Raw genomic sequence first — 24,521 nt, 5'->3', positions numbered from 1 at the left:
TTTGATTTTGATTTTGATTTTTTTTTTTTTTTTTTTTTTTTTTTTTTNTTTTTTTTTTTTTTTTTTTTTTTTTTTTTTTTTTTGTTTTGACAACAGAAACGAAAATAAATCGTTATTTAAAATAATCTTTTATTCTAAAAAAAATCTTTAAATTTTATATTAATATAATTATTCAATTATAATATATTTTATTTTATTTATTTTAAGAATAATCATATTCGAAGACCTCGTTTATTCTCGTATATTTACGAAACATTAAATTAAGTGAAACCTAAAAAGTGTTAGCACTAATTTTTGGGTCGGACGNATATATATATATATATATATATATATATATATATATATATATATAAATAAATAAATAAATGATGTATTTATTTGTACTAATATATCTATTAATTGATTAATTAATCAAATTTCTATTTTTTTACATAAGAGTTATTTTACTGTCTATTCTTGTGAAATAGTAATATTATATATATATATATATATATAATTTTAATTTTTTGTTTTCGTTCCTTATCACAAATTTAAATGAAAATGAATAAAAATATTTTTTTTAATTTTAGAATATTAAATTTTTTTAAAAAAATAATTATATAAAAAAGAAACTATAATTCTTATATATATATATATATAAATGCGTGTGTGCATAGAAAAATTAGTATAAGAAAATATTATCAAAATGTATATATATATATATATATATATATTTTTTTTTTTTAAATTTTTTAAATGGAGAAACTTTCTATATAGATATATTCCGATTAATTATTAATCACGTGAACATCAATTAAAAAAGAAGTCATATTATTATAAAAATGTTTTCTAATATAAATATGAAAATACAAAAAAAATTAAAATTCTCTTACCTCTATTTAAATTGATTAGATTACGAGATATATATATATATATATATATATATTTGATCCTCAGGAAAATTTATGATGGAATTAACTTGAAAGCTCAGTTCTTGGAATAAGAAAACTAACACCACACCACCAAAATAGTAACGCATAGCCTTTCAAATGACTTAGGAAGCACAGACATATATGATGGTGTACAGAGCTTTGTGAGATGTATGCATTCACAAACAGGGAAGAAGAAGAAGAAGATCCAGCAGGGGCAGTATATAATTATTATACACACAGTTGAAGTTATTTTAGTACTTGTACCCAGCTTCGTACAGGCTCTCCGAAGCCAACCCGTTGCCGCTCCCACCGCCGTACTTCCCCACAGTGGCCTCCGAGTTCGCCTTGCACCTAACCAAGAACGCTTCTTGAGCTTTCCCAACGTTCTCCTTCTTCCCACTCCATATCTTCAGCGTACTTTGCTGCAGTGCTCGCCCAAATGAGAAGGAAAGGGTCCATGGCTTCAACACTTGCAGTTTGTTTATGGCATTGAGGTTCAGTGTGGCTTCTTCTTCGCTTTGTCCTCCCGACAGGAACACGATCCCCGGGACGGCGGCTGGGACGGTCCGAAGAAGTGCAGCTACTGTGTATTCTGCCACTACCTCTGGAGCTACCTATTTTTGCATAACATCATCATCTTTAATTCAAGATATAAGTGTGTTTGAATATTCAAGATGAACAAGGTAGAGAGAAGTATTATGACCTTTGGGCTAGCGGAGCCAGGGGTGACCATATTGGGCTTGAGGAGGGTCCCTTCAAGAAGCACATGGTGGTCACTAAGAGCCTTGTAAACCGCAGCCAGCACAATCTCAGTAGCAGCAGCACACTTCTTGATATCATGAGAACCATCAGTGAGGATTTCAGGCTCTACAATAGGAACCAACCCATTCTCCTGACAGATAATGGCATAGCGAGCCAAGCCCTGAGCGTTCTGTTGGATAGACAACTCAGAGGGCTCAGAAGCACCAATCTTGAGAACAGCACGCCACTTGGCAAAGCGAGCGCCGGCTTTGTAGAACTGTTGACACCGAGCTCCAAGGGAGTCGAAGCCTTGGGTTGTGGTCTCGCCGTTGGTGCCAGCCAACTCGACAGTGCCCTTGTCCACTTTGATGCCTGGAATTACATTGTTCTCTTGAAGAACTTCCACGAACGGCTTCCCATCTGATGTCTTTTGGTAAAGAGTCTCTTCGAAGAGGATTACACCTGAGAGATAAGAGAGAGCATTGGGAGAGGTAAAAAGAAGCTCACGAAGGGCTTGGCGGTTGGACTCCACGTTCTCAACGCTTATGCTTGCCAGCCGCTTTCCAATTGTGCCAGTGCTCTCATCAGCTGCTAATATGCCCTTCCCTGGTGATGCAATGTACTTGGCATTCTTAATCAGCTCCTCTGCACAAAAATAAACATGGGAACTTTTTAGAACACATCACAACACATATATACATAGGGAGAGAGGGAGAGAGAGGGGGAGAGAGAGGGGGAGAGAGGTACCTGCATACTTTCCAACAAAGGCAGACATGGTTAAAGGTGGAGGAGGGGGGAAGGTTCTGAATCTGAGAAGAAGAAGGCTTCAATCTATATAGATAAGCTTTGTTCATGGAATATAGTGGCAGAATCAGAGCCCATGCAAGTACATGGACACGTGTCACAAAGTTAGCCTAAAGGGGGTTATCGAAGTTGGATAGAAGAATGAGTGATGGCTTTCCAAGACAAGTGGCAACTCATCCCCTCGATTATCCATCTCCCATACTTGAACAAAACTCAAAAATCCTGTTAGTTTGTATCCTTTCGATGGTCCTCATCTATTTCTTCCTTCAGCCGCACTTCTAAACAAAGTTGTTTTTTGGATTTTACCTCTCGCCATACCCATACTCTTCCTTCATCTTTTTGTCTCTTTGAGCGAAGAGGCCATACTGATGTACCTACTCATAACATCCAACTCAAAAATATGTGTGCCCCTAATAATCATTCAAAATAATATCTGAAATAATATCTAACAGTATAAAACAATCAGCCACATTGCTCTAAAAAAATGATTTCAATGGAAATGTCTATGTAGTAAACGTCTCTCTCTAGGTAAATATATTGCAAGGCATGTATAACATATCAAAAGGCAACTACCCAGCCAAAGAATAAGAAGAATAGTAATAGTAGTAGTAATAACAATAATATAATAAGGGGCGGCGTTTGTTTCCATATATAAGGCACTTATGAGTCAAAATTTTTTCTTTCTAAACACCTCGTGAAGCGCATTCATATAATAACCACATTATTTTGAGGTAAGATTATCTCTCCACGATTAACGACTGGGTAGGATTCGGGTGTGTCGTGGGAGTGTTATTACTTGAGAGAACGATTACTGTGGAGAGGCCTCACTTCTTCATCATCGTCGGTTCCAAAATATCGGTCCCCAAACTCACCCATACCAGGCACCACACGAAAATCTTCATTCAGACCAATCTCAATTTCAGAGGTCACTATCTTTATTCTTGGAAAACGTTTGCACACCACATGAACGCCTTGAGGTGCCTAGAGTGAGGAAGAAAGGGACAATTCAATAAGAAAAAAACAGAGAGAAAATATGCTCTTCTGTAGAAATGAACTTCACGAACACTTGGTAAACTTACTGATATGAGATTGAGAAATATAATATTAGGCTCTGGAACACCCTTGCTTATGAGCAAAGAAATAGCTTGCACCGCTGAATACCCTGAAGAAACGTCGAGACTATCAGACCTACTCACAACCAGCCAATTCATGTCACTGATCACATGAAAGTAACCAATGGCCATGACAAAGCTTAAACATCATATATTTGACAATTTATAGAGTATGAGTCAATATCACAGAACAGCTAACCTGTGCCTAGGATGGGATCCAATAGTAATACATGTCTATTGGAGATATCAGAGGGTAGTTTTTCATAAATTAACTGCACAAAGCATATGACGTCAAAACCTGTCAATATATGCATGCACTTGGGAACAAAACCAAAGAAGACGCGAAAACGAGAGCATACCTGTTGACCATTGTCGCCTTCCCTATGAATGAGAATCTTTCCAATTTTGATGCCTTTACAACATGCCCGCAGAGCATTTTCCATACTCTCACCACTGAAATCAGTTTAAAGTACTCAACAATGTAACTTATAAGGATCAAGATAAAAACGCAATGTCTACACAGATTAGAGACGACTCTTTGGAGTACAGAAACAAACATTTTGGTACGCAAATAATAGAAGAAAAACGTCTAATCTTCAAAAAGAATTGGGATTTACGTCTAACCTCCGGATGACAGATACACCACATAACCTCTTGCAGAAATCAACACCACTGTACACAGATCCTGTGTCCACACCAAAAACTTTCAAGTTTTAGCGGCAATGAACTTATTCCACAATGTATATAAATAAAATGGATAACATCACATCTCAAAAAGAGAACAAACCCAAATGAAGACAGTTGAGTTACTATTAAGCATGCTGCATCATCATTGTGCTCAATGCATATCTTAGTGAGAAAGTTACAACATAGGAATATCTGCATGCAGATCAATGGATTATGATTTCTAGGTAAAGCAAGCAAGGATTTGGTTATTTATATGGACGGATGAGTTGTCAAATTCATTTAACAAAATATAATTCGTTGTCCCTACCCAAATACCAACGTTCATGCGGAGAAGAAAACCATGACTGTACTAAAAGATAAGAATGAAGCTAGACTTGATTGTTTTTAAAAAAGTCAAAAGGCATTTAAATTTGACAGAAAAAGCATACAGTTCAAAAATATGTGCAAAAAAGGACAGCAACTAAATGCATAGATACTCAGCCTTCAACTGATTGATAAATGAACATTTTACACCATAAGCCATAATGCAAAAATACATTGGCAAAAAATGTTAACTGGCTTACCAGTTGGAGTTGTCACCTGCTTCTCTGTAAATGGTAAATGTCCCAGACCATGTTCAACAACCTACATAAAGGGTCAGGAAGTCATGACAAGAAAAAAGAAACAAACAGAAACTTCTTGGACAGTTTCTATTAGAAAAGTTAAACACTGATAGAATAAAGGTTTCTACAGGCACAAAACTTACCAGACGAATCAACCGGTCGGCATAAAACACAAAATCATGCTTTGTGGTTTTAGCATCTCGTATTAATGTATGCATCCCTCGTATCTGGAAGAAAAGAAAAAGAACCAGTAATAATCCCCAACAAAAACTAATTAACGAAGCTAAAAAAGATTTAAATTATGTTTTGCATTCTTCAGGCAAATAGCAAAACACACAGTAGACAAGTCTATATACCTGGAAGGTAGACTGGATAACATATAAATTAGGGTATATTTTACAAAGATCATGCTGACCAAGCTTGGTGCGAATATGTTGTACAATCAAATCAATGGCAACATGATTGTCACCCCCTCTGGGAATGATGATATCAGCATACTTCTTTGTTGGAAGTATGAAGTCATCAAATGCAGGCTTTACAAATTTTGAATACTGCATCAACAAGACAGCTTAAACATTATTATTATATTANAACATGATTGAAAAACAACTAAAGGTTTTAAAAAGATTCATTTACAAAATCACGTTGTACTGAAAGTAAAATGTGCGGAAAGAATATAATTGGGATAAACATAGCATAATACTAAACATCAGTGAATATTCGATGGTACAAACTACTAACCTGATCGAGTACTGCAGCTATGTCTCTAGCCTTATCCACAGTATCACGCTTAATCCTTCTCGCTAAACGAACATCAGCATCTGCACTGAAAAGTTTAAAATGTGAAGCAATTATTCAACTTAGTAGGTTAAACGTTTACCCAAATTTTGAATGCGCCATAGAAAAATGTCTGGTTTATTGAACAAAAAAGAGGTATTGAAAATAATTGAAAGGAAGCTGAAGCATTTGAAAACCTTTTAAAATTCAGAAATATGTTCGGTAGAAAAATTCTATAAATGCTTGAAAAATATAATGATTTTACTTGCACCCATAGTTCTCTGAAAAATTTAAGACATTTAAATGAAGAAAGTTTAATAGTTGGTTAGTTTCTGTACTATCCATTTAGTTAGATCTATTTGTATACTTCAAAATTTTGAATTATATCCACAAAGCATTTATCTATTATTCTAAGTTACTTTATTTCATCGAATTCATTTAATTAAAGAAACAGAAACAATAACTTAAAGAAAGAAAAAAAAAAATTGAAAACAAAGAACAAATTTTAAATATTTTCCACAACCCTTCATTTTCTGGAATTGAATCTGAAAACTATTGTCACAATTTCCATAAACCTTTCCGATGCATATTCTTTGTAATCATTGTATTTGAAGCAGCCTAACATATTAGAAAACCTTTCTCAAACCACAAACTAGAGTGAAGCCTTATCACCTCAATGTTAATGAGAATGGAGATATTTTTATCTCACCTACCACCTCCACTCAAACACAGACCACAAAGGATAAGAACAGTCATAGAGAGAAGAAATGGCTTCATTTTCAAATCGGATAGTCTCAAGAGTTAATAATTTTATAACCTATAATAATTCAACACCATTCACAAGTAGAGACGATGACAAAGGACCTCTACGACTTTATTTTCAGATCCAAAAAGTCTCATAAGCTAATAAATTTCATTTCATGGAAAAATAGAAACAGTACATTTGAAAAGTAAGGACATAGCATAGAGACCTGTATCAACAAATATCTTCATATTCATCAGTTCTCGAACACGAGGGTCATGGAAAACGAGAATTCCTTCCAAAATGATAACATCTGCAGGGTTAACCTACAAATGAGAATTAGACAGTTATTGTGTCTGTAGAACAGAAAATTAAAAAGGAAATAATGATACCATGAATCTATGCTGGATTTATTTGTGAGTACCACAATAAGATATTAACTAGACAATGTAATGAAGGTGAAATAGAAAATCTTCCATGAAATCAAACACCTCCCTCCCCATCATAAATCATATACCGATGACACCTTGGTTTTCATTTTTCAATAAATTAAATAAAGCTTATATAAAAACAATCAATCTTTTAGAGGTGTAAACTATCCATTCAAGCATTCATCGATTTATAAATTTTACCCGTTAAATAGGTCTCTTTACTACAAAATTTCATGTACTTTACCTCCCAGATCAAACTCAAGTTATCAAAACCCGAACAGAGTAGAAGAGCAGAATCAAATTCATTGTACAGTCATGTCTTAGTATCCTAAAGATACATCACGGCACCTTGAGAATCTATTTGCATGAAAGTAATGTCACATCAGAATCTAGAAAGAGAATTTTCAGTATGACTAATTCCTATGCTCCACATAGAAAAAAATCTAGAAGTCATACTGAAAATTCTAATTGACATACCCTTCTTGGTGGAAAAACGTTATTTTTGTAACTCTTGAAGTCATATTTTGGAATATCTACAGACTCCCCATGCCTCAATTTCTCCATCGAACTTAAAAGTTCCTCTGTGTCAAATGCATCTGATACAAGAAATTTTACATGAGAAAGAAGCATACCATCAATTTTTCCCACACCAACCCAAAACACAACTACAATATATACCAAACTCATGCAGTATATATAACCTCACCAATAGATGGTCCTTCAGACTATTATTAAGATGACATGCCTATAATTAACCCATTAATAATTAGATCCACCAATTAAGAGTACAACTTAGAAAACAATAATATTCAAGCTTTTCAAAGGGTAAAACCTACAAGTATCTCTAAATATTGCATCAACTATATGATTCACAACGGTCATATTAATGCAACTAGAAAGTTCAAAATTTTTATGAATTTGTAAGTCTGTATTTTTAAGCCTAAATTGGAGCCTTTATTAGCCCAAAATGTTGACGGGAATAACCAGTTACCACAACCTAATAGATTTCATCACATGCAATAAGGATAAGTCCAATCTATTAGATTATTCTCTTACTCATAGAAATTAACCAGAACACTAGCAAATCAGAACAGGAAACCAAAAGAATAACATGGTAGTATAGAGAGGGAAGTCATAGGAATTGCGGAAAATAGATGACCGACAGGGAAGATGCAAAATGGTTAAACAAACATTTAGTAATTTCCAATGAAGAATATGCCATCAGAGAAATATTAGCATCAAGATATATTTGGAACTATTCAATGGTGAAATACGAAAGGAATTATTCGATTATTCTAAGATATGAATTATTAACTGAAACATTAAATTAAACTTACTAGGATGGTCAAAGTTGTATTCATTGACTTGTGCAAGTTCCTCGGAAGTTAAATAATGATAGAAGGAATCCTATGAGACCAGCATATAATATCAATATCAGTGTCAGAAGCTCATCAGATTTAAATCCTCACTTGTGATTCTCTTCCATCTCCAAAGAACCGGAGTGGCAAAAGGTGGAGGTAGATTAAGTCTTAAAAATCTATAAATAAGGCACTTCTATATATAGGAGGGTCGTGAGAATTCAGATTAATTCCAAGCAGTTGACGTTCTCAAATCTCCTGTTTAGCGGCTCAGTGTTTCAAGTTAAAGTTAATTAAACATAATACTTCAAATGATTTATCACCAGTAAATGAAATTTGCTTCGAGAAAAGCTACCTGGTTTACAAGTACGACTCGCTGGTCATGAAGTTGATGAATGATCATATCACAAACGGTTGTCTTCCCAGAGGTTGCACCACCCGCAACCCCTTCAAAGATAAAGAAGATTTGTGAGCCATACACATAGAAGATAAAAGAGACCCATTAGTTTGAGTGTGTTCGGAAAACACAAAGTTGGGGAATACACAAAGAATGTCATAAAATGATACTAAATTAAATTATAATAAAATAGAAAACTGGAAATCTTCTAGAACTGACTGCCACAACCACCCATCAACAACATAAGAAAATAATAATAATAATAATAAAGGTGACTTGATTCGTTTTACCAGACGTTCGATGCCATTTTGAGTTTTATCAATCAGTTAACAACGGGAAAAGGTGAAAGAAAAAAAAAAGAGAATGAAGAAGAATAAAATTTGTTCACATATCATGTAATCTTAGCTATAAAGCGTGAAATGATTGAAGTCACTTCAAAAAAGGTCAAGATTAAAGTCACTTTTGTCAACTATTTTGATGCAGACTGATAACCATGCATTGCAATATTACGCATCATTACAGTTACCATCTAAAGAAATTTAGGACAAACGTCACTTTCTTCTTAAATAAACGTCAGTTTCATGCAACTTTCATCTACTCCAAGAAAATAAAATCAAACATGTAATGCATGAAATACTTGCCTATGACAAAAGGTTGTTTTTGAAAATTTTCAGTTCCTGACATCAAGCTCTTCGTATGTCCATTTTGTTGCTTCAAACTATCCATATAAAGCCCAGAAAAATGCACGCCTGCTGAGGCCTCTAGTAAATCAGCAACTGAAGCAGAGCCCATGCCCAGGATCTTAACTAGCAATCAGTGTTCCTGATTTAAAGAGGAAAACCATTTAGCATATCTTCAACAGCATGAAGCCATTCATAAATCATTTCCTTTACAGCCAACAAGATAAGCACATACAGACCAAAAAAAACCTCCCCTCTGCATGACATAGTCTTAAGAGCCAAAAACATAATAAAATCAATCTGAGCACAAATGGCCTCAAGAGATCTAAACACCAGAACACTATATTATCCCCATTATTTCATAGATCCACACCACCTGCATTAACTGGGTATTTTCTACTCTCATCAATTTCATTGAAAACTTATGTACAATTGTTTTCCTTATTACCATAAGGAAAATAAGAAGCGTTAAAAATTGATCACAGAAGCTTTTATTTAACCGTTTCAGTAAATTTAGAGCCGCCTGCAACTTAGCAAACTACTTTTATTGAACACTTAACAGCCAGCATAAGCTCTGTACCATATGATATATTAACGAATTGCAACCAAGCAAAACACCATACACAAACAGCATCCGATTCACACAATTGACATAAAATCCAACCTCAATCACATTTCGCATCCGTACAGCAGCAGAATTACAGTCCTAAACAACACAGATCAACAGAACAGCAGTACAGCAATTACAACAAACACACACAAAAAGCAGATTCAGATTCTTCGACAGTGAAATCAACAGAAACTTGAGAAATCCGCATTAACCGACCTCTATCCACCAATCCGCAAAAGAAAACGAACGAATCGAGATCATAAATAAACAAAAGACAGAAAGCAATAAAAAAAAATTAAAAAAAAAAAAAAGCTTCAAAGTAGCGCGCTACATACCAGTACGATTACGCAGCAGATCCAATCGAAATCCCGCGGCGATCAGGTAACGTATGCAAATTCCTTTCTTAAAAAAGAAAAAAAGAAATATTATTTAATACTATAATAGATTAAAGAAACAAAAACTGAGATTCAAAGATTCAGTCAAATTAATCAGGAAAGTAAAGCAAAGAAACCAAATGCAGTTGAGTCCGAACGCACCGACGTGAAATTGCTTAGAAAGTGAGAAACAAAGGAGGAAGAAGAGGAGAGAGAGAGAGAGAGAGAGAGAGAGAGAGAGAGTGGAGAGAGAAAGAAAATGAAGGTTCTTGGCTCTGATACAGACGTTTGGATTGGCAGTATATATACAGTGGTGCCGGAGATAGAGGAGACGGAGACCTTGAATCCGATTCCATTTGGTGGGCCCGATATCCGGTGCTTCCCGTTTTTATTAAAAATATTATTAATATTTTCGACAAATATTTATAGTGACACCATATTTATTCTTAAATTATCGAGCTGTTGTAATATAGCTGTCGTTCTTGTCTAATACATTTTTTTTATTTACATTATTTTTTTAAAAATATATATTTGATATTAAAATCTTTAATAGTGCAGACGATTTGATAAATCTTTTGAACCAATTCAAAATTTTAGGTTGATGACTCGAGCAACCTGAATAGAGTTCATAAGCTAAGTCAACTCAATCCAACCCTCTATGTTCAAGTTGGTTGAGTTAGTGACTCGAGCAACCCTAATACAATTCACAACTCAACTCAACTCAACCCAATACGAAAATAGTTTTGTTGAATTGGGTTGTCGGATTATTTTTTTTCATTATTAAAAATTTATTAGTAACTAAAATTTTATAAAATTTAAATATCAAATATTTATAAGTCACATCACATCAGTTACAAATACGACCTATTTTTAATTTTTATAATTCTCTTAAAAGTATGATAGGGTTGGAATGGGTTGACCTGACAAAAAAATGTCAACGAGCCAACTGAAGCGAAAAGAATCTAATTCAACCCATTATCGAGTCATATGAATATTGAGTCTATTAAAAAGTTTTAAAAAATAATGTCATGAAATAAGTTACTCTCGCTAATTAATTAGATAAATATTTAAGAACAAAAATTACGCTTCCTTTTTTGCGACTCCCGAACATACTTTTTATTTATTGTATGGTTTTTTTTTTTTTAATAAAGAATTGTTTTTATATTTTTAATAATATTTTAGATCTTACATCATCCTTGAAAGCTGTTGACTGAATTAATTAAATAATAATAATTAATTAATGTATAAATTTTGAGGAAAGTGTAATAATAAAGTGAAGAATATAATATAAGCCAAAACAATGAATGGTAGTGCGGTCGGGCGGTAACGCTGTCGTACGGCGGTGCTGTGGAAAAACTTAGCATAAATTACGATTCCAGCGTGGCACTGACTCGGCTGTGGGGCCCACCGCTTTTTTAGGAGATTGATTGCCCTTGATTTCTGTATCATAATATTCTGTAATTTCTTTAAAAAAATGAAAATTTTGCTTTTCCCAATAAATGGTTCTTCAAGTTGTTTTTTTAATCTATTTTTATTTTTATATTATTTTTTTAATTATTTAAAAAATTAATTATATCAATAACTAAAATTTTATAAATTAGAAATATCAGACATTCACGCGTTATAACTTATCTTTAATATCGTTACAAATATCAAATATTTTTAATCTTCATAAAAATAATATAAAAAGGTTGTTCAAGTTCTAGAAAGGCTCTGAAGTTCTGAGTGGTTCTCTTACATGTCATAGACCCTATCGAAATCTGGAAGTTGTTCATTAGGTTATAGCATTGGAAATTCCTAGTTGGCGAATTTCATCTTAGGTGAACTAACTTTCTGTTATCATACGTCTTAGTGAGCTTGCATAGCCACAACACCTGTATCATGGGTTGAGTCGTGACCTCATTATATCTCTTAGAACATTACGACATTCGGTTTGAACATATTTGTGTAAGGTTAACTAGCGACCCTTCCACATGAAAAATCATACAACCGAAGAGAGCCCTCGTGTGCGTGTCTCAACCCTCTCAAGGTAGGTTTACATTATATCGAGCCTGTTCATGGGACCTCAGATTGTTCCACACATTAATATGATCTTTAAAATTCTTAAACTTCACAAAGGTTTTTTGACTTATGTTGTCGGAAGCAAACCCCAGCTCATGGGAATATAGTCATCGATAAATAGTAAAAAATAAATGCTCCCGCTCAACGATTTAGTTTGCATTGACCCACATAAATCAATTTATTCAATTTTTGGTAATACAAAAAAAACCATATATTTATATCCCTCGGTAATTCCACGTTCATCATCTTATTTGTGAAATTATGACAATTTAGATTTTCCAACTCGATTTCGTATTGTCATCAATAAAATAAAATGTCCTCTAATCATCAATTGTTCAGCCCTCTATAAATTGTACCTAAAATCAGGCACAAATTGAACATTATCCAATAGTCGTACCTTATCCTAACTTTTTTCAATTTTTCCCATGTCTTTTTCTTCCACTTGCTTATTTCTTGTATTGCCAAGTTGCACCTTAATTCATTGCCTCTCATCGAACTCCTGAAATAAAGATTTGGTGTCTGCATATGGCTCGAGCATCGGCTGTCAACAAACCATAAATCACTTTATTTTGGTTAATTTCAATACAAGCCATAAAAAAACTTAAAAAAAAAAAAAAAAAACTTTCTTCTTTTTTCTTTATTTTCTGCGGCAAAGTTCATCTACGGATCTTTATATTAACAATCAGCGTTTATATGTCTAACTTTGAATTCACTTATTGAACTGCTTTTGTCCATCATTTCTCCCTCAGATCATCTTCATCCACAACCTGTTAAACGAAAATTCTCTCTTTAGTTGGTGACTATGTTTGTGGTCAAATTTTGGAGTTAAAGCTTTTCAACAACTTTGCAACAATTGTTTCATATGAAATCTGTTCTCCATAGCCATGCAGTTGGCTAACTATTGTCAGACAAAAAATCAGCAATTGATTCACAATTTGACTGTTATGGTCTTTAAATTTTGCTTTAATGTAGTTGCTGCTACAGTTATACAGTTAGTGAGAAGATAGTCTCATGAATGGCTTGCTAACTAATGAACAGAGTTTTGTCATTTTTCTCTTGGTTTCTCTCAACCTTTTCTTTTGCTGTTGGTTCAAACATCAACAAACATCTCGTTCTATAGTTTCTGTAGTCTAAGCAAGGACTTCATTTGATGCTCCACCACTCATATTTCTCACTATTAAAAATTGATACGGTAAAAAAAAACTATAAAAAAACACTCATTCTTATGTTGACCAAACCTGCCTATGATACCGAATTAAAGCCGTAAATAATTTATTATTGTTTTACTCGCACCTTACTAAAAGAATTACAAAGTGCTAGTCTTTTTTTACTTCTAATTTGCTTCTAATATGGCAATGTGTCTTAATTTGTTCTAATTGGACATCGTATATAATAATTTTCAAAGTTATTATAGACCAATTTTGATAGAGTAGGTCAAAAGGAGTTGAATACAATGAACCGAAACTCGAAATAAGTCTCCACTTGCCCACACTTATGCTTACGCTGACCCACACGCCTAGCTCCTTGGCTAGCTGCACCTCCACGTGCACATGAAGCACATGCACCCACGCATCTTCAACCTCTTGACAAGCTCGTTTTTCCTCTCTACAGAAGAAGTAACCATTTGGTCATTGTTTTGAAGAGAGGCCAAGTGAAAAAGATATGTCAATGAAGATATAGATTATCTATATCTATGCACCACGTGCCTGTTGAAGAACAAGCCACGACTTAGTAAAAAGCAACCCACATAAATTTTAAATTCTAGATAAAATGAAAAATTAATTTAATTTTATATTATGAGAATGACACAATATCACCCTCAAAAGTGTGAATAGATCTGAAAATATTATTATTCAAAGAACAATACACAGTGAAATAGAATTGGGATAGAAAGTTTAATCTTTCATTCATTCATATACACAGTGAAATATATTCTGATTATAATCTTTTGGATACCGAAACGGGGGCAAAAGTGGAATTTCACTCCCAACTAAATATATGGAAATGCAAAGAATATATAGATGAGTGATTTTGTTTGGTTTTTGAAGCACAAAATCTAATAAAAAGGTTTTTAACTAAAATAAAAATAATAAAATAAAATAATAATAATAATAATAATGGGGTTAAATAAATGGGGCACATAATGTAAAAAAGAAGGGCGCATGGCCAAAAGTTTGCCTCCATAATCATTTGAGTTTGGAGGATCCAACGTTCATAATTCCCCTCTTCCCCTTTACACTTTACACTTTTTTTTTTCTTCATTTAACTCTGAACGTAGCTGAGAAATGATCGGGTTTCTATCGGTTTGAAGTCTTTTTTACTATAACTTTTTTATTTGAGTCAGCACGGTGGATGAATTTGTGATGTCCCACGTTGGTTGGGGAGGAGAACAAAACACCCTTTATAAGGGTGTGGAAATCTTCCTCTAAAGACGCGTTTTAAAGCCTTGAAGGGAAGCCCGAAAGGAAAAGTCTAAAGATGACAATATCTGTTAGCGGTGGATCACTTGCTCTAAGCAAAGTACTTAATAGCGAACGCTAGTTGATATTAGTCGATATATTAATTAGAGACATTGATAATATTATTTTTTTTAAAAAGTAAATAAAAATAATAATATAAATGAAATTACTTAATTTAGGAATATTTTGGATAACTTAATATTAAAATTAAGAACATACAACGGTACGAATTTTATTTTATGCTAAAATTACCGGGCTGTGGGGTCACCGACAAATCGCAATGCCCGCATTGATTCCGATGGTCACGGTCAATTCAATATAAAAAGGAAAAAAGGATAAACCGGCGGTTTGAATCATAATAATTACGAAAACCAGGAAGGACCATTCGTACTATTTGTGTGAGTAATGTAGCGTATCAAAACCCGTAATCCACTCAAGTTCCGACGTGGGAGGAAGTTGTACACGTGTCGTAATCACATTTGTCTCATATTATCCGACGTGGAATAACCGTTTTCAAGTCAAAACTCGAAAACACCAACTTATTTAATGATAATTCATTAATGTTGTCTGGTATGGGGCTTCTGACGGTGCTTCGTTTATTGACGTCCGGCTTTAAGCCTCCTTCCTGCCGTTAATCAACGGCCGTCATCTCAGAATCTTTTTCCTTTTTCAAATTTCAAATTTTTTTGTTTCCTTTTTGGGTTATATTTGTTTTTAAAAATATATATATATATATTAAAGTTTTTGGTAATTTTATTTTTTTAAATGATTTTTTTTCTTCATTTTTTTTAATAATACGTTTATAATGCCATTAAAAATAAATTATAGTTTCAATTAATGGTAAAAATAATTTGAAATTTTTTTAAATGTTTAAATATTTTTTTAAATAAAATACAAAATTAGAGGTATTTTTATTAATTTGTAAAGATAAAAATATATTAAAAAATGTTTATGAATGAACTTATATAGACACTCCAAAACGTTACAATTGAAGCTTTCATTATATTCTTCATCTCTCTCTCGCGAACTTCCCCCACGTCGAAGGAGCATTTACTAAACCGGTTCTGATTTTCTTCTTCTTCTTCTTCTGAGAATCCTGATATCAACGATCACGAGAAGCTCGTTGAACTTCTCACCAAATTTTGTTACTAATTAATTTCCTCCGGAAAGGAAGTCGAAGATTCATTACTGGTGAAGATTTTGATCATTGTGCTTGTTAGGTATTGTTTTTTTTGTTTTTTTTTTTTTTTTTCTGAAGCGAATCGAGAATCGGCATTGTTTGTTTCTTTTTCAGATCGTGATAAACAGAGGAAGAATCGAATTGGAGTGTAAATCTTTTGTTTCTGTGCGTTGAAAAGAAAGAATTGGAGATTCTTGGAAGGAGAATCGAGTGTGATTCATCAAAATGCCGCAGGAATTCAGTTTTCGGAGTTCGATTTTGACGTCTCCGAACAAGAATATGAGAGGATTGAAGGCTCTGGTTCCGAATTGTAACGAGATTACTTCTAATTCCGCGATTTCTGAGGAAGTTATCAACGACGATGAATTGGCTCAGCGGAAAGCGGAAGAAGCTGGTAAGATTTAAATCCGTCGCACTCTTTTTTTCCGATCGCTTTTTGATTTTTATCTATCGAAGAGTTCGTATTTCTTCCGATTTCCCTCTTCTTTTTGTTTTTCATTTTTTGAAAATTCACGGAGTTTTCTCTTTACACTCCACTTTATTGTATTTCTCTTCACACCCACACCCCTTTAAAATTCAAAGTCTCAATTTTAAAATCACGAAAGTACACTGCCACAATTCAAAATTCCAAAATTTAAAACAATATATAAAAAATTCATATTATTTTTTCTTAAATGCCTATTTTAGTGATGTGATTTTTATTTAGTTTATTTAATTTTGGTCCAGAATTATAATTCTTTCTGGTTGACTTATGCTCACATTAATATTATAATTTAAGTTTTGTTATAATAATAATTTTTTTTTTTAAAAAAGAATTGTTTGGTTTCTTCCTTCTATATATTTAGTTGGGAATATATATAATATTTCCTTTCTTTTTTTGCCATATTAAAAAAATTAGTTAATTTTGAGAATGTAATTCTTAAAACCTATGAAGTGAAATGAAGTAGGGCTAAAATGGTAATTTGACACTGCAACATCTTATTTTAATACCCATAAATAATAATTACATATTTATTTAAAAATAATAAATAATAATGACATGTTTCGAAGGGAGAGATAATGATAGTTCCACTAATTTAGGAAAAGGTGAACAAAACATTAAAGAAAAAAAAAGAGAGAGAATCGAAGTGGTGGGAGTAATGTTGCAAATAAACCCAGAATTTCCCTTCAACTAATCCGGGCCATCTTCTAAAGAGATTGGTCCAATTTTTCAGCCCAAAGAAGAACATAATTCCTTTTTATTATTAATCTTTTTTTAACACAACAATTATTTTTGAAAAGAGGAGGAGGAGCTCTGTAACAAACTTGTGTTTTGTTATTGCTATTTGTAATGGTGATGTATTTTCAGCATTGAGGAGGAATCAAGCAGTGGAATGGCTACGCCAAATGGATCATGGAGCATTAGGAGTACTATCGAAGGAGCCCTCAGAAGAAGAGTTCTGTCTCGCTCTTCGCAATGGCCTTATCCTCTGCATCGTCCTCAACAAAGTAAACCCTGGTGTTGTTCCCAAGGTCCTAATATACTTCTTAATGCTATTGATTTCATTCTTCTTGTGAATAGTTAAAGTGGTGATGAAAAACCTAAGATACCCATTGGTTGGGGAGAAGAACGAAACACCCTTTATAGGGTGTAAAATCTCTCCCGAGCAAACACGTTTTAAAAATTTTGAGGAAAAACTCGAAAGGAAAAACCCAAAGAGGACAATATTTGTTAGCGATGTTGATGTCTTATTTGTTTATAATAGGTAGTGGAGAGTCCAGTTCTGACAGTTCAATCAACCGAAGGAGCTGCTCAATCTGCAATCCAGTATTTTGAAAACATGAGGAACTTCTTGGAGGCAGTTAAAAACATGAAGCTCTTGACATTCGAAGCTTCCGACTTGGAAAAGGTTCTAACCCTCTTCCTTTATCTTCTCTTGGCTGCACATATTCACTGAAAATGTTCATGTTTTGATGGAATTTGATGCGTGCAGGGAGGTACTTCTAGTAAAGTTGTGGAGTGTATTCTTTGCTTGAAAGGATATTATGAGTGGAAACAAGCTGGTGGGATTGGCGTTTGGAGATATGGAGGAACTGTACGGATCACATCTCTTGCCAAAAGTTCACCATCCGTGACTGGAACTGAGAGTACAGACGAGTCGGATTCGTCTCGGTTCGAGCAGCTACAAGACTTCCTCCATCTTTCTAATGAAGTTTCAGTTGAAGAATCAAGAACTTGCAGTGCTCTTGCTTTTCTTTTTGATCGTTTTGGACTCAAACTTCTACAAGCTTACCTTAAAGAGACTAACGAAGTTGAAGATTGGCCTTTAAATGCAATGGTAGGGTAAGGTCCTTTCTGGCATCAAATAGTTTACTTCTAAGTTTAAGCAATTGAAACTAACACTGAATCTGATAGGTAATTGATGCACTACTTAACAAGGTTGTCAAGGATTTCTCTGCACTGCTCATGTCTCAAGGCACTCAGGTACGTGAGATGGTACATTCAACAAAATGCAATGTAGTTCTAAGAGTTCTTTAAGTTTTATCTCTTTTTTTCTACAGCTTGGGCTCTTTCTGAAAAAGATGTTGAAAAGTGACTTAAGTTCATTATCAAAATCTGAATTCATAGAAGCAATTTCTCGATACATCAGTCAAAGAGCTAATATGGCATCAAGTGATATCTCCAAATTCTGTGTTTGTGGAGGAAAACGTGAGGTTATTCATAGGACTGCTTTTGGCCATGAAGAACAAGTTCGTGCTCAACAGAATCAAATTCAGGTTTTAATGCTTACTATATATATATATATATATGTGATATCCCAAATTGGTTAGGGAGGAGAACGAAACACCCTTTATAAGGGTGTGGAAACCTTTCCTTAGCGGACGCGTTTTAAAGCCTTGAGGGAAAGCCTTGAAAGGGAAAACCTAAAGAGGACAATATTTGCTAGCGGTGGGTCTGGGCCGTTACAAATGGTATCAGAACTAGACATCGAGCGATGTGCCAATGAGGAGGTTGTTCCCCGAAGGGGGGTGCCAGTAAGGACGCTGGACCTTGAAAGGGGGTGGATTTGGTGGGAGTCCCACATTGATTGGAGAAAGGAACAAGTGCCAGCAAGGATGCTCTGCCCTGAAGGGGGGTGGATTGTGATATCCCACCTTGGTTGGGGAGGAGAACGAAACACCCTTTATAAGGGTGTGGAAACCTTTCCTTAGCGGACGCGTTTTAAAGCCTTGAGGGAAAGCCCGAAAGGGAAAGCCCAAAGAGGACAATATCTGCTAGCGGTAGGTCTGGGCCGTTACAATATATATGCGTTGTTTCGTGTAGATTTTTAATAATTTGATTTGGTTGTTCTTCAGGAGCTAAACTCAGCATTTCAAGAAACCAAGCTTGAAGTTAAACACATACAGTCCCAATGGAACGAGGAAGTTGAAAGGCTTGGTGATATTTTTTTTTTCCCTATTCAATTGCTTCCTTTGAGTTCGTATGAACTTAATATGCTTATATTCTGTTTATTTTCATAGAACATCATCTCAAGGGCCTTGAAATGGCTTCCTCTTCTTACCACAAGGTCTTGGAAGAGAATCGTATACTTTACAATCAAGTTCAAGACCTTAAAGGTAAATTAACAATTTACTTCGTGCATATTATGAACATGTTCTTGCCGTGTCGATGTCCTAATGGTTTGTAAACATAGGAACAATAAGGGTATACTGTAGAGTGAGGCCTTTCTTGCCAGGACAAGCCAACCAGCATTCTACAGTTGATTATATTGGAGAAAATGGGAACATAATGATTGGAAGAAGAGTATTTTCCTTCAATAAAGTCTATGGAACTAATGTTACCCAAGGTATCAAATAGTTGAATCAAATACTATTAGTTGAATATTATCACTTAAGATAAGTGCTAACAAATTTTTGCAGGAGAAATATATATGGATACTCAACCATTGATTAGATCTGTTCTTGATGGTTTTAATGTATGCATCTTTGCATATGGACAAACTGGCTCGGGAAAGACATACACAATGGTAAACACTAACAAATTCTTTATCTCCTTGAAGACATACAAGTTTTTGTTGGGATATGGAGCCTGATGCTTATTTATAATAAAGATCTAGTAGAGATATATAGGGTAGATATTTCGTAAAGATTTGGTAGAGACATATTTGATAGATTAATATCTCGTTAAATCTGTTAAACCTATATTTAGTATGCGGAAACCATATATATACCCCATTAGGTCAGTGCTTTCAAAATTTACTTTCTTCATTCTCTGTATTCTCTTTTGGTGTACATACCTGAAGTCATTAGTAAAACCTTTATCCAATATTTCTCCTTGAATTATCTCTCTTCTATTTTTTGTGTTCATCTTGATTGAGTGTGTGTTGTTATACGACCTTAACAATTTTTATGTTCATTTTCTTGCAGAGTGGCCCAGATTTGATGAGTGAGGACACATGGGGTGTTAATTATCGAGCTCTCAATGACTTATTCCAAATATCAAATGCAAGATTGGATATGATAAAATATGAAGTTGGTGTTCAAATGATTGAAATATACAATGAGCAAGTGAGAGATTTGTTAGTCAGTGATGGCTCAAACAGAAGATATCCTTTTAAAACAACAGTTGCCAAGTAAATTTTGTGCATATGACCACAAGGATGGTTGGGAGGGAGTCCCATGTTGACTAACTTAGGGAATGATCATGGGTTTATAAGTAAGGAATACATCTCCAATGGTATGAGGCCTTTTGGGGAAGCCCAAAGCAAAGCCGTGAGAGCTTATGCTCAAAGTGGACAATATCATACCATTGTGGAGGTTCGTGATTCCTAACATGGTATCAGGGTCATGCTCTTAATTTATTCATGTCAATAGAATCCTCAAGTGTCGAACAAAGAAGTTGTGAGCCTCGAAGGTGTAGTCAAAAGTGATTCAAGTGTCGAACAAAGGGTGTACTTTGTTTAAGGACTCCAGAGAAGGAGTCGAGCCTCGATTAAGGGGAGGCTGTGTTCGAGGGCTCCATAGGCCTCAGGGGAGGCTCTATAGCGTACTTTGTTCAAGGGGAGGATTGTTGGGAGGGAGTCCTACATTGGCTAATTTAGGGAATGATCATGAGTTTATAAGTAAGGACTACTCCCTGTTGGTATGAGGCCTTTTGGGAAAGCCATAAGCAAAGCTACGAGAGCTTATGCTCAAAGTGGACAATATCATACCATTGTGGAGAGTTGTTATTACACACCTCTATGATTATATTCGTTTTCTTAACAGCTCGAACGTTAGATATACGAAACAACTCTCAACTAAGTGGCCTTAATGTACCTGATGCAAGCTGGGTTCCTGTGACATGCACTCAAGATGTTCTTCATTTGATGAACATTGGCCACAATAATCGAGCTATCGGTGCTACGGCGTTAAATGAGCGAAGTAGTCGGTCACATAGGTAGAAGCTTTTCTCTTCTTGATTTAATCCTACAAAACTGGGCTCTGTCTAAATGTTTATGCATGATCTTGTTGTAGTGTTTTAATAGTTCATGTTCTTGGGAAAGATTTGGTGTCTGGATCCATCACTAGGGGGTGTCTTCATCTAGTTGATCTAGCTGGTAGTGAAAGAGTGGACAAATCTGAAGCTGTTGGTGACAGATTAAAGGAAGCACAACATATAAACAAATCCCTCTCTGCACTTGGAGATGTGATATCTGCTCTTGCACAAAAGAGTGCTCATATCCCTTACAGAAATAGCAAACTCACTCAACTCCTTCAAGATTCTTTAGGTAACCTTTCTTTTTCTTGCCTTTTTCTTGGCTAGTTTATAATATGTGCTACATTTTCCTTGAAGAACAGGTGGACAAGCTAAGACATTGATGTTTGTACACATAAATTCCGAGGTCGATGCACTCGGAGAGACGATTAGCACGCTTAAGTTTGCTGAGAGAGTTGCCTCCATTGAATTAGGTGCAGCTCGTTGTAACAAAGAAAACAGTCAAATCCGAGAGCTTAAAGACGAGGTTAGTTTCGTATGCATTAGTGTATACCATTAGTGTTTACCATTGTGTACGAGAGTGTCCTACCAACCAAACTTTGTTCTTCATATTTTTGTTTAGATATCGAATCTTAAATCAGCTTTAGAGATGAAGGATACAGAGCTTGAACAGCTAAAGGGTGGCAATGCTCGAGCTCTTGGACACAATCAGAAGCCAAGAATTGCCTCGCCCTTTCGTGTTCTAAGACATGGTACTAATGGAGGTGCTAAGCCTGAACATAGTCAACGGCCTCTGGATGATACTAAAACTTTGAAGGTAAGCAAACGTCTTCGATGATTCTTTTGTTAAAATATCATTACTAGTCCAATAGAGTCTAGCCCAGTAATTGTATAAGTCTATTGTTTATTTATTTTAGGAAAATGATTTAAGTATTTTAGGAAAGATTTAGATATTTTAAGAATAAATTGTTTAGCCAATACCCCTCCACCCTACCTAGGTTTTCATCCCAAGACATACAAAGCACGTGGACACCCCTAGGCTCTGCTCTCGCTTGCTTTCATGTACACGTCTTACCTCTTCCCTACAACCCATGACATACCTTGCTTTCTATGTCGTGCTTCCTCCAATATTGGAACGGAACCTTTCCTTTACTTTAAGCTTAGGCTGACTTGCTTTCGTAGCTGTCTTCCTTTCCTCATTGCCACTGGACTCGAGCAAAAAACTAGATTTCCGAACCTTTTTTTCCCACCCCATTCAATGGAGGGCTGTAACTGAAGCAAACACTTGGCTTTAGAGTTCTATCACGTAAGGGAGAAGAAAGACTGAATGTGTGAAGCAGGGGGTTAGAAGGGAACTTCTCCCCTTGTCTGTCATCTACAAATCCACTCAATTTATCTTGATTTGGGCAGTCACGGGCTCTTTGAGGTCCTCCACAAATGAAACAACCACAACCCTTCTTTGTTAGGTTTACCAGGCTAGAGTGCAGTAGTTTCTATAGAATGTTTCTCGATCGGTCTTGATAAAGAGTGCAAGTGTTTTCCACAAAGAGTTGTGTTCAGTAATCTAGTATCAGAGCCAGACATCGAGCGGTGTGCCAGCGAGGACGCTGAGCCCCCAAGGGTAGTGGATTGTGAGATCCCACATTAGTTGGAGAGGGGAACGAATGTGGAAACCTCTATCCCTAGTAGATGCGTTTTAAAACTTTTTGGGGAAGCCCAAAGCAAAGCCACGAGAGCTTATGCTCAAAGTGGATAATATCATACCATGGAGAGTCGTGATTCCTAACACGTGGCTAGTTCCAAAACCGAGATAAAACTAATCTCTTTTGTTATATGTTTTGACAACATTTTGATGATATCAGGCTAGAAGCTGCTCTTCAGGAAAGCAAAGAAGGTCAAGATTTCCCTCAACATTCACAGAGAAAGATGCAATAAAAATGAGATTGTTAGGTGAAGAGAGATCAACAAGTTCAAGCTCTGGAAATCCAAGGTCACCATCTCCACCAGTTAGGAGATCAATATCAACAGATAGAGGTGCCCTTTTAAGAAGCAAGGTTAAGACAGAGACGAACGAGAACCAACCAATAGCAAAGCCTTCATCATTTCTTGATATCCAAAAAACAGCAATGGGCTCAACAAAGAAGAAGCAACTAGTTTGCCAAGAAAAAAATGAGCAAGATTCAAGAAAGAGTGACTTCTCTGAGATGGAGAATGAGCAGTTTCTTTGGGGAATGCCTCTTGGTGGTGCTTTGAAGGTGAAAAAAGCTTGTCACAACTTTCCGAGGAACTCTCAGAATCTGGAACCACCAAGGTAAACTTAGTTACAACGTTACTTTTGATTCCATGTTAAATTAAATCTAAAAGTTTAATGGAGATCCCACATCGGTTGGAGAGGAGACCGAAACACCCTTTATAAGGGTGTGGAAACCTCCCCCGTGTTTTAAAAGCTTTGAGAAGAAGCCCGAAGGAAAAAGTCTAAAGAAGACAATATCTGTTAGCGGTGGATTTGGGCCGTTACATTTAACTTGATGGATTATAATAAACTTTAATACTCCCCTCGTTAGCAGGCTTAGAGATCTATAAAAGGTCAAACAAATGGAAATCAATATTAGTTGAGAAGAAAATGACATCAGAGGAGCACCTCTAACCTTAAGGTTAAAGTAATGTACGAGCCTACTCCTGGAGGAACAGTGTTAAGAAAATATATAAATTAATTATTAAATTAACAGAGATTTTGCCAAGAAGTGATGTTTTCTCTATTTATTAACAGAGTTTTTGTGGTTTATTATGGAACAGAGTACAAGTTGGGGCTGTTGAAACTCTGCTAAGAACAAGTAGAGTTGAGAATGGGAGTCGCAATCAAAACAAAGTCAGCAATGGATCAATGCCTGAATTTGGAAGAAGCAGATCTACAACTCGCAGGAAATGAACACTGAAAATATATTTGTAGCTATATCTTATTTGATTGATTGATTGAATTTTTTTTCCTTTTTGTTACGTTATTCTTTGTATATCAATTATAATTCTAAAAAATCTTGTTGAAATGGGGTGCTCTCTGGATGCTGCTGGTGTAGTAAATTTCCTTTGTATAGGCTTGATTTTTCTTCGGTTTCAATTTAGGTTGGATTAAATATTTA

General features: G+C 35.1%; 3 protein-coding genes across 6 annotated transcripts; 1 reads left to right on the top strand and 2 right to left on the bottom strand.

The window, feature by feature from the left end:
• Positions 1–953: 953 nt before the first annotated feature.
• On the bottom strand, positions 954–2,870 carry LOC111787723 (fructose-bisphosphate aldolase, cytoplasmic isozyme 1). The gene is made up of 3 exons (XM_023667758.1): positions 2,400–2,870; positions 1,615–2,297; positions 954–1,525 (listed from the first exon to the last, which is right to left on the bottom strand). Exons 1-3 carry the CDS (start codon positions 2,425–2,427, stop codon positions 1,163–1,165), a joined length of 1,074 nt encoding a protein of 357 aa, XP_023523526.1. The 5' UTR covers positions 2,428–2,870; the 3' UTR covers positions 954–1,162.
• Positions 2,871–3,041: 171 nt separating this feature from the next.
• Positions 3,042–10,507, bottom strand: LOC111787722 (uridine kinase-like protein 3). 3 transcript variants are annotated; one of them, XM_023667757.1, is made up of 16 exons: positions 10,389–10,505; positions 10,188–10,254; positions 9,204–9,384; positions 8,521–8,612; positions 8,145–8,214; positions 7,285–7,403; positions 6,606–6,702; positions 5,599–5,678; positions 5,214–5,408; positions 5,001–5,084; positions 4,819–4,879; positions 4,193–4,253; positions 3,928–4,021; positions 3,768–3,840; positions 3,536–3,618; positions 3,249–3,437 (listed from the first exon to the last, which is right to left on the bottom strand). In XM_023667757.1, the coding sequence occupies exons 3-16, from the start codon at positions 9,352–9,354 to the stop codon at positions 3,249–3,251; spliced, it is 1,449 nt and encodes a 482-aa protein (XP_023523525.1). In that variant the 5' UTR covers positions 9,355–9,384; positions 10,188–10,254; positions 10,389–10,505. The 3 variants fall into 3 exon arrangements, with proteins under 3 accessions (XP_023523524.1, XP_023523523.1, XP_023523525.1); XM_023667756.1 differs by having other exon boundaries at positions 3,042–3,437; positions 3,768–4,021; positions 10,364–10,507; XM_023667755.1 differs by having other exon boundaries at positions 3,042–3,437; positions 3,768–4,021; positions 10,389–10,507.
• Positions 10,508–15,756: 5,249 nt separating this feature from the next.
• On the top strand, positions 15,757–24,485 carry LOC111787721 (kinesin-like protein KIN-14F). 2 transcript variants are annotated; one of them, XM_023667752.1, is made up of 18 exons: positions 15,757–15,937; positions 16,041–16,320; positions 17,275–17,438; positions 17,672–17,815; positions 17,900–18,244; positions 18,322–18,390; positions 18,468–18,683; positions 19,263–19,344; positions 19,428–19,523; positions 19,601–19,753; positions 19,827–19,933; positions 20,334–20,512; positions 21,181–21,345; positions 21,423–21,676; positions 21,747–21,910; positions 22,007–22,201; positions 23,247–23,695; positions 24,181–24,485. In XM_023667752.1, exons 2-18 carry the CDS (start codon positions 16,152–16,154, stop codon positions 24,311–24,313), a joined length of 3,084 nt encoding a protein of 1,027 aa, XP_023523520.1. In that variant the 5' UTR covers positions 15,757–15,937; positions 16,041–16,151; the 3' UTR covers positions 24,314–24,485. The 2 variants fall into 2 exon arrangements, with proteins under 2 accessions (XP_023523520.1, XP_023523521.1); XM_023667753.1 differs by having other exon boundaries at positions 15,757–15,966.
• The last annotated feature ends 36 nt before the right edge of the window (positions 24,486–24,521 follow it).

This window comes from Cucurbita pepo, chromosome LG02 (assembly GCF_002806865.2).
Source record: "Cucurbita pepo subsp. pepo cultivar mu-cu-16 chromosome LG02, ASM280686v2, whole genome shotgun sequence".
Taxonomy (NCBI): Eukaryota; Viridiplantae; Streptophyta; class Magnoliopsida; order Cucurbitales; family Cucurbitaceae; genus Cucurbita; species Cucurbita pepo.
The sequence above is the reverse complement of the archived record's forward strand: the minus strand, read 5'-3'. Positions and strand labels throughout refer to the sequence as shown.

What these genes read in the sequence shown, in the direction of transcription:
- LOC111787723 (XM_023667758.1), bottom strand. Translation starts at nt 2,427, where the DNA reads ATGTCTGCCTTTGTTGGAAAGTATGCAG. An exon ending in CTTTGTTGGAAAGTATGCAG is followed by an intron (nt 2,298 to 2,399) that starts GTACCTCTCTCC and finishes ATTTTTGTGCAG; the next exon opens with AGGAGCTGATTAAGAATGCC. An exon ending in CTGGCTCCGCTAGCCCAAAG is followed by an intron (nt 1,526 to 1,614) that starts GTCATAATACTT and finishes ATGCAAAAATAG; the next exon opens with GTAGCTCCAGAGGTAGTGGC.
- LOC111787722 (XM_023667756.1), bottom strand. Translation starts at nt 9,354, where the DNA reads ATGGGCTCTGCTTCAGTTGCTGATTTACTAGAGGCCTCAGCAGGCGTG. An exon ending in AAAACAACCTTTTGTCATAG is followed by an intron (nt 8,613 to 9,203) that starts GCAAGTATTTCA and finishes TTATCTTTGAAG; the next exon opens with GGGTTGCGGGTGGTGCAACC. An exon ending in ACGTTTTTCCACCAAGAAGG is followed by an intron (nt 6,703 to 7,284) that starts GTATGTCAATTA and finishes TCTCATTTGTAG; the next exon opens with GTTAACCCTGCAGATGTTAT.
- LOC111787721 (XM_023667752.1), top strand. Translation starts at nt 16,152, where the DNA reads ATGCCGCAGGAATTCAGTTTTCGGAGTTCGATTTTGACGTCTCCGAAC. An exon ending in GCGGAAAGCGGAAGAAGCTG is followed by an intron (nt 16,321 to 17,274) that starts GTAAGATTTAAA and finishes ATGTATTTTCAG; the next exon opens with CATTGAGGAGGAATCAAGCA. An exon ending in ACTCCTTCAAGATTCTTTAG is followed by an intron (nt 21,677 to 21,746) that starts GTAACCTTTCTT and finishes CTTGAAGAACAG; the next exon opens with GTGGACAAGCTAAGACATTG.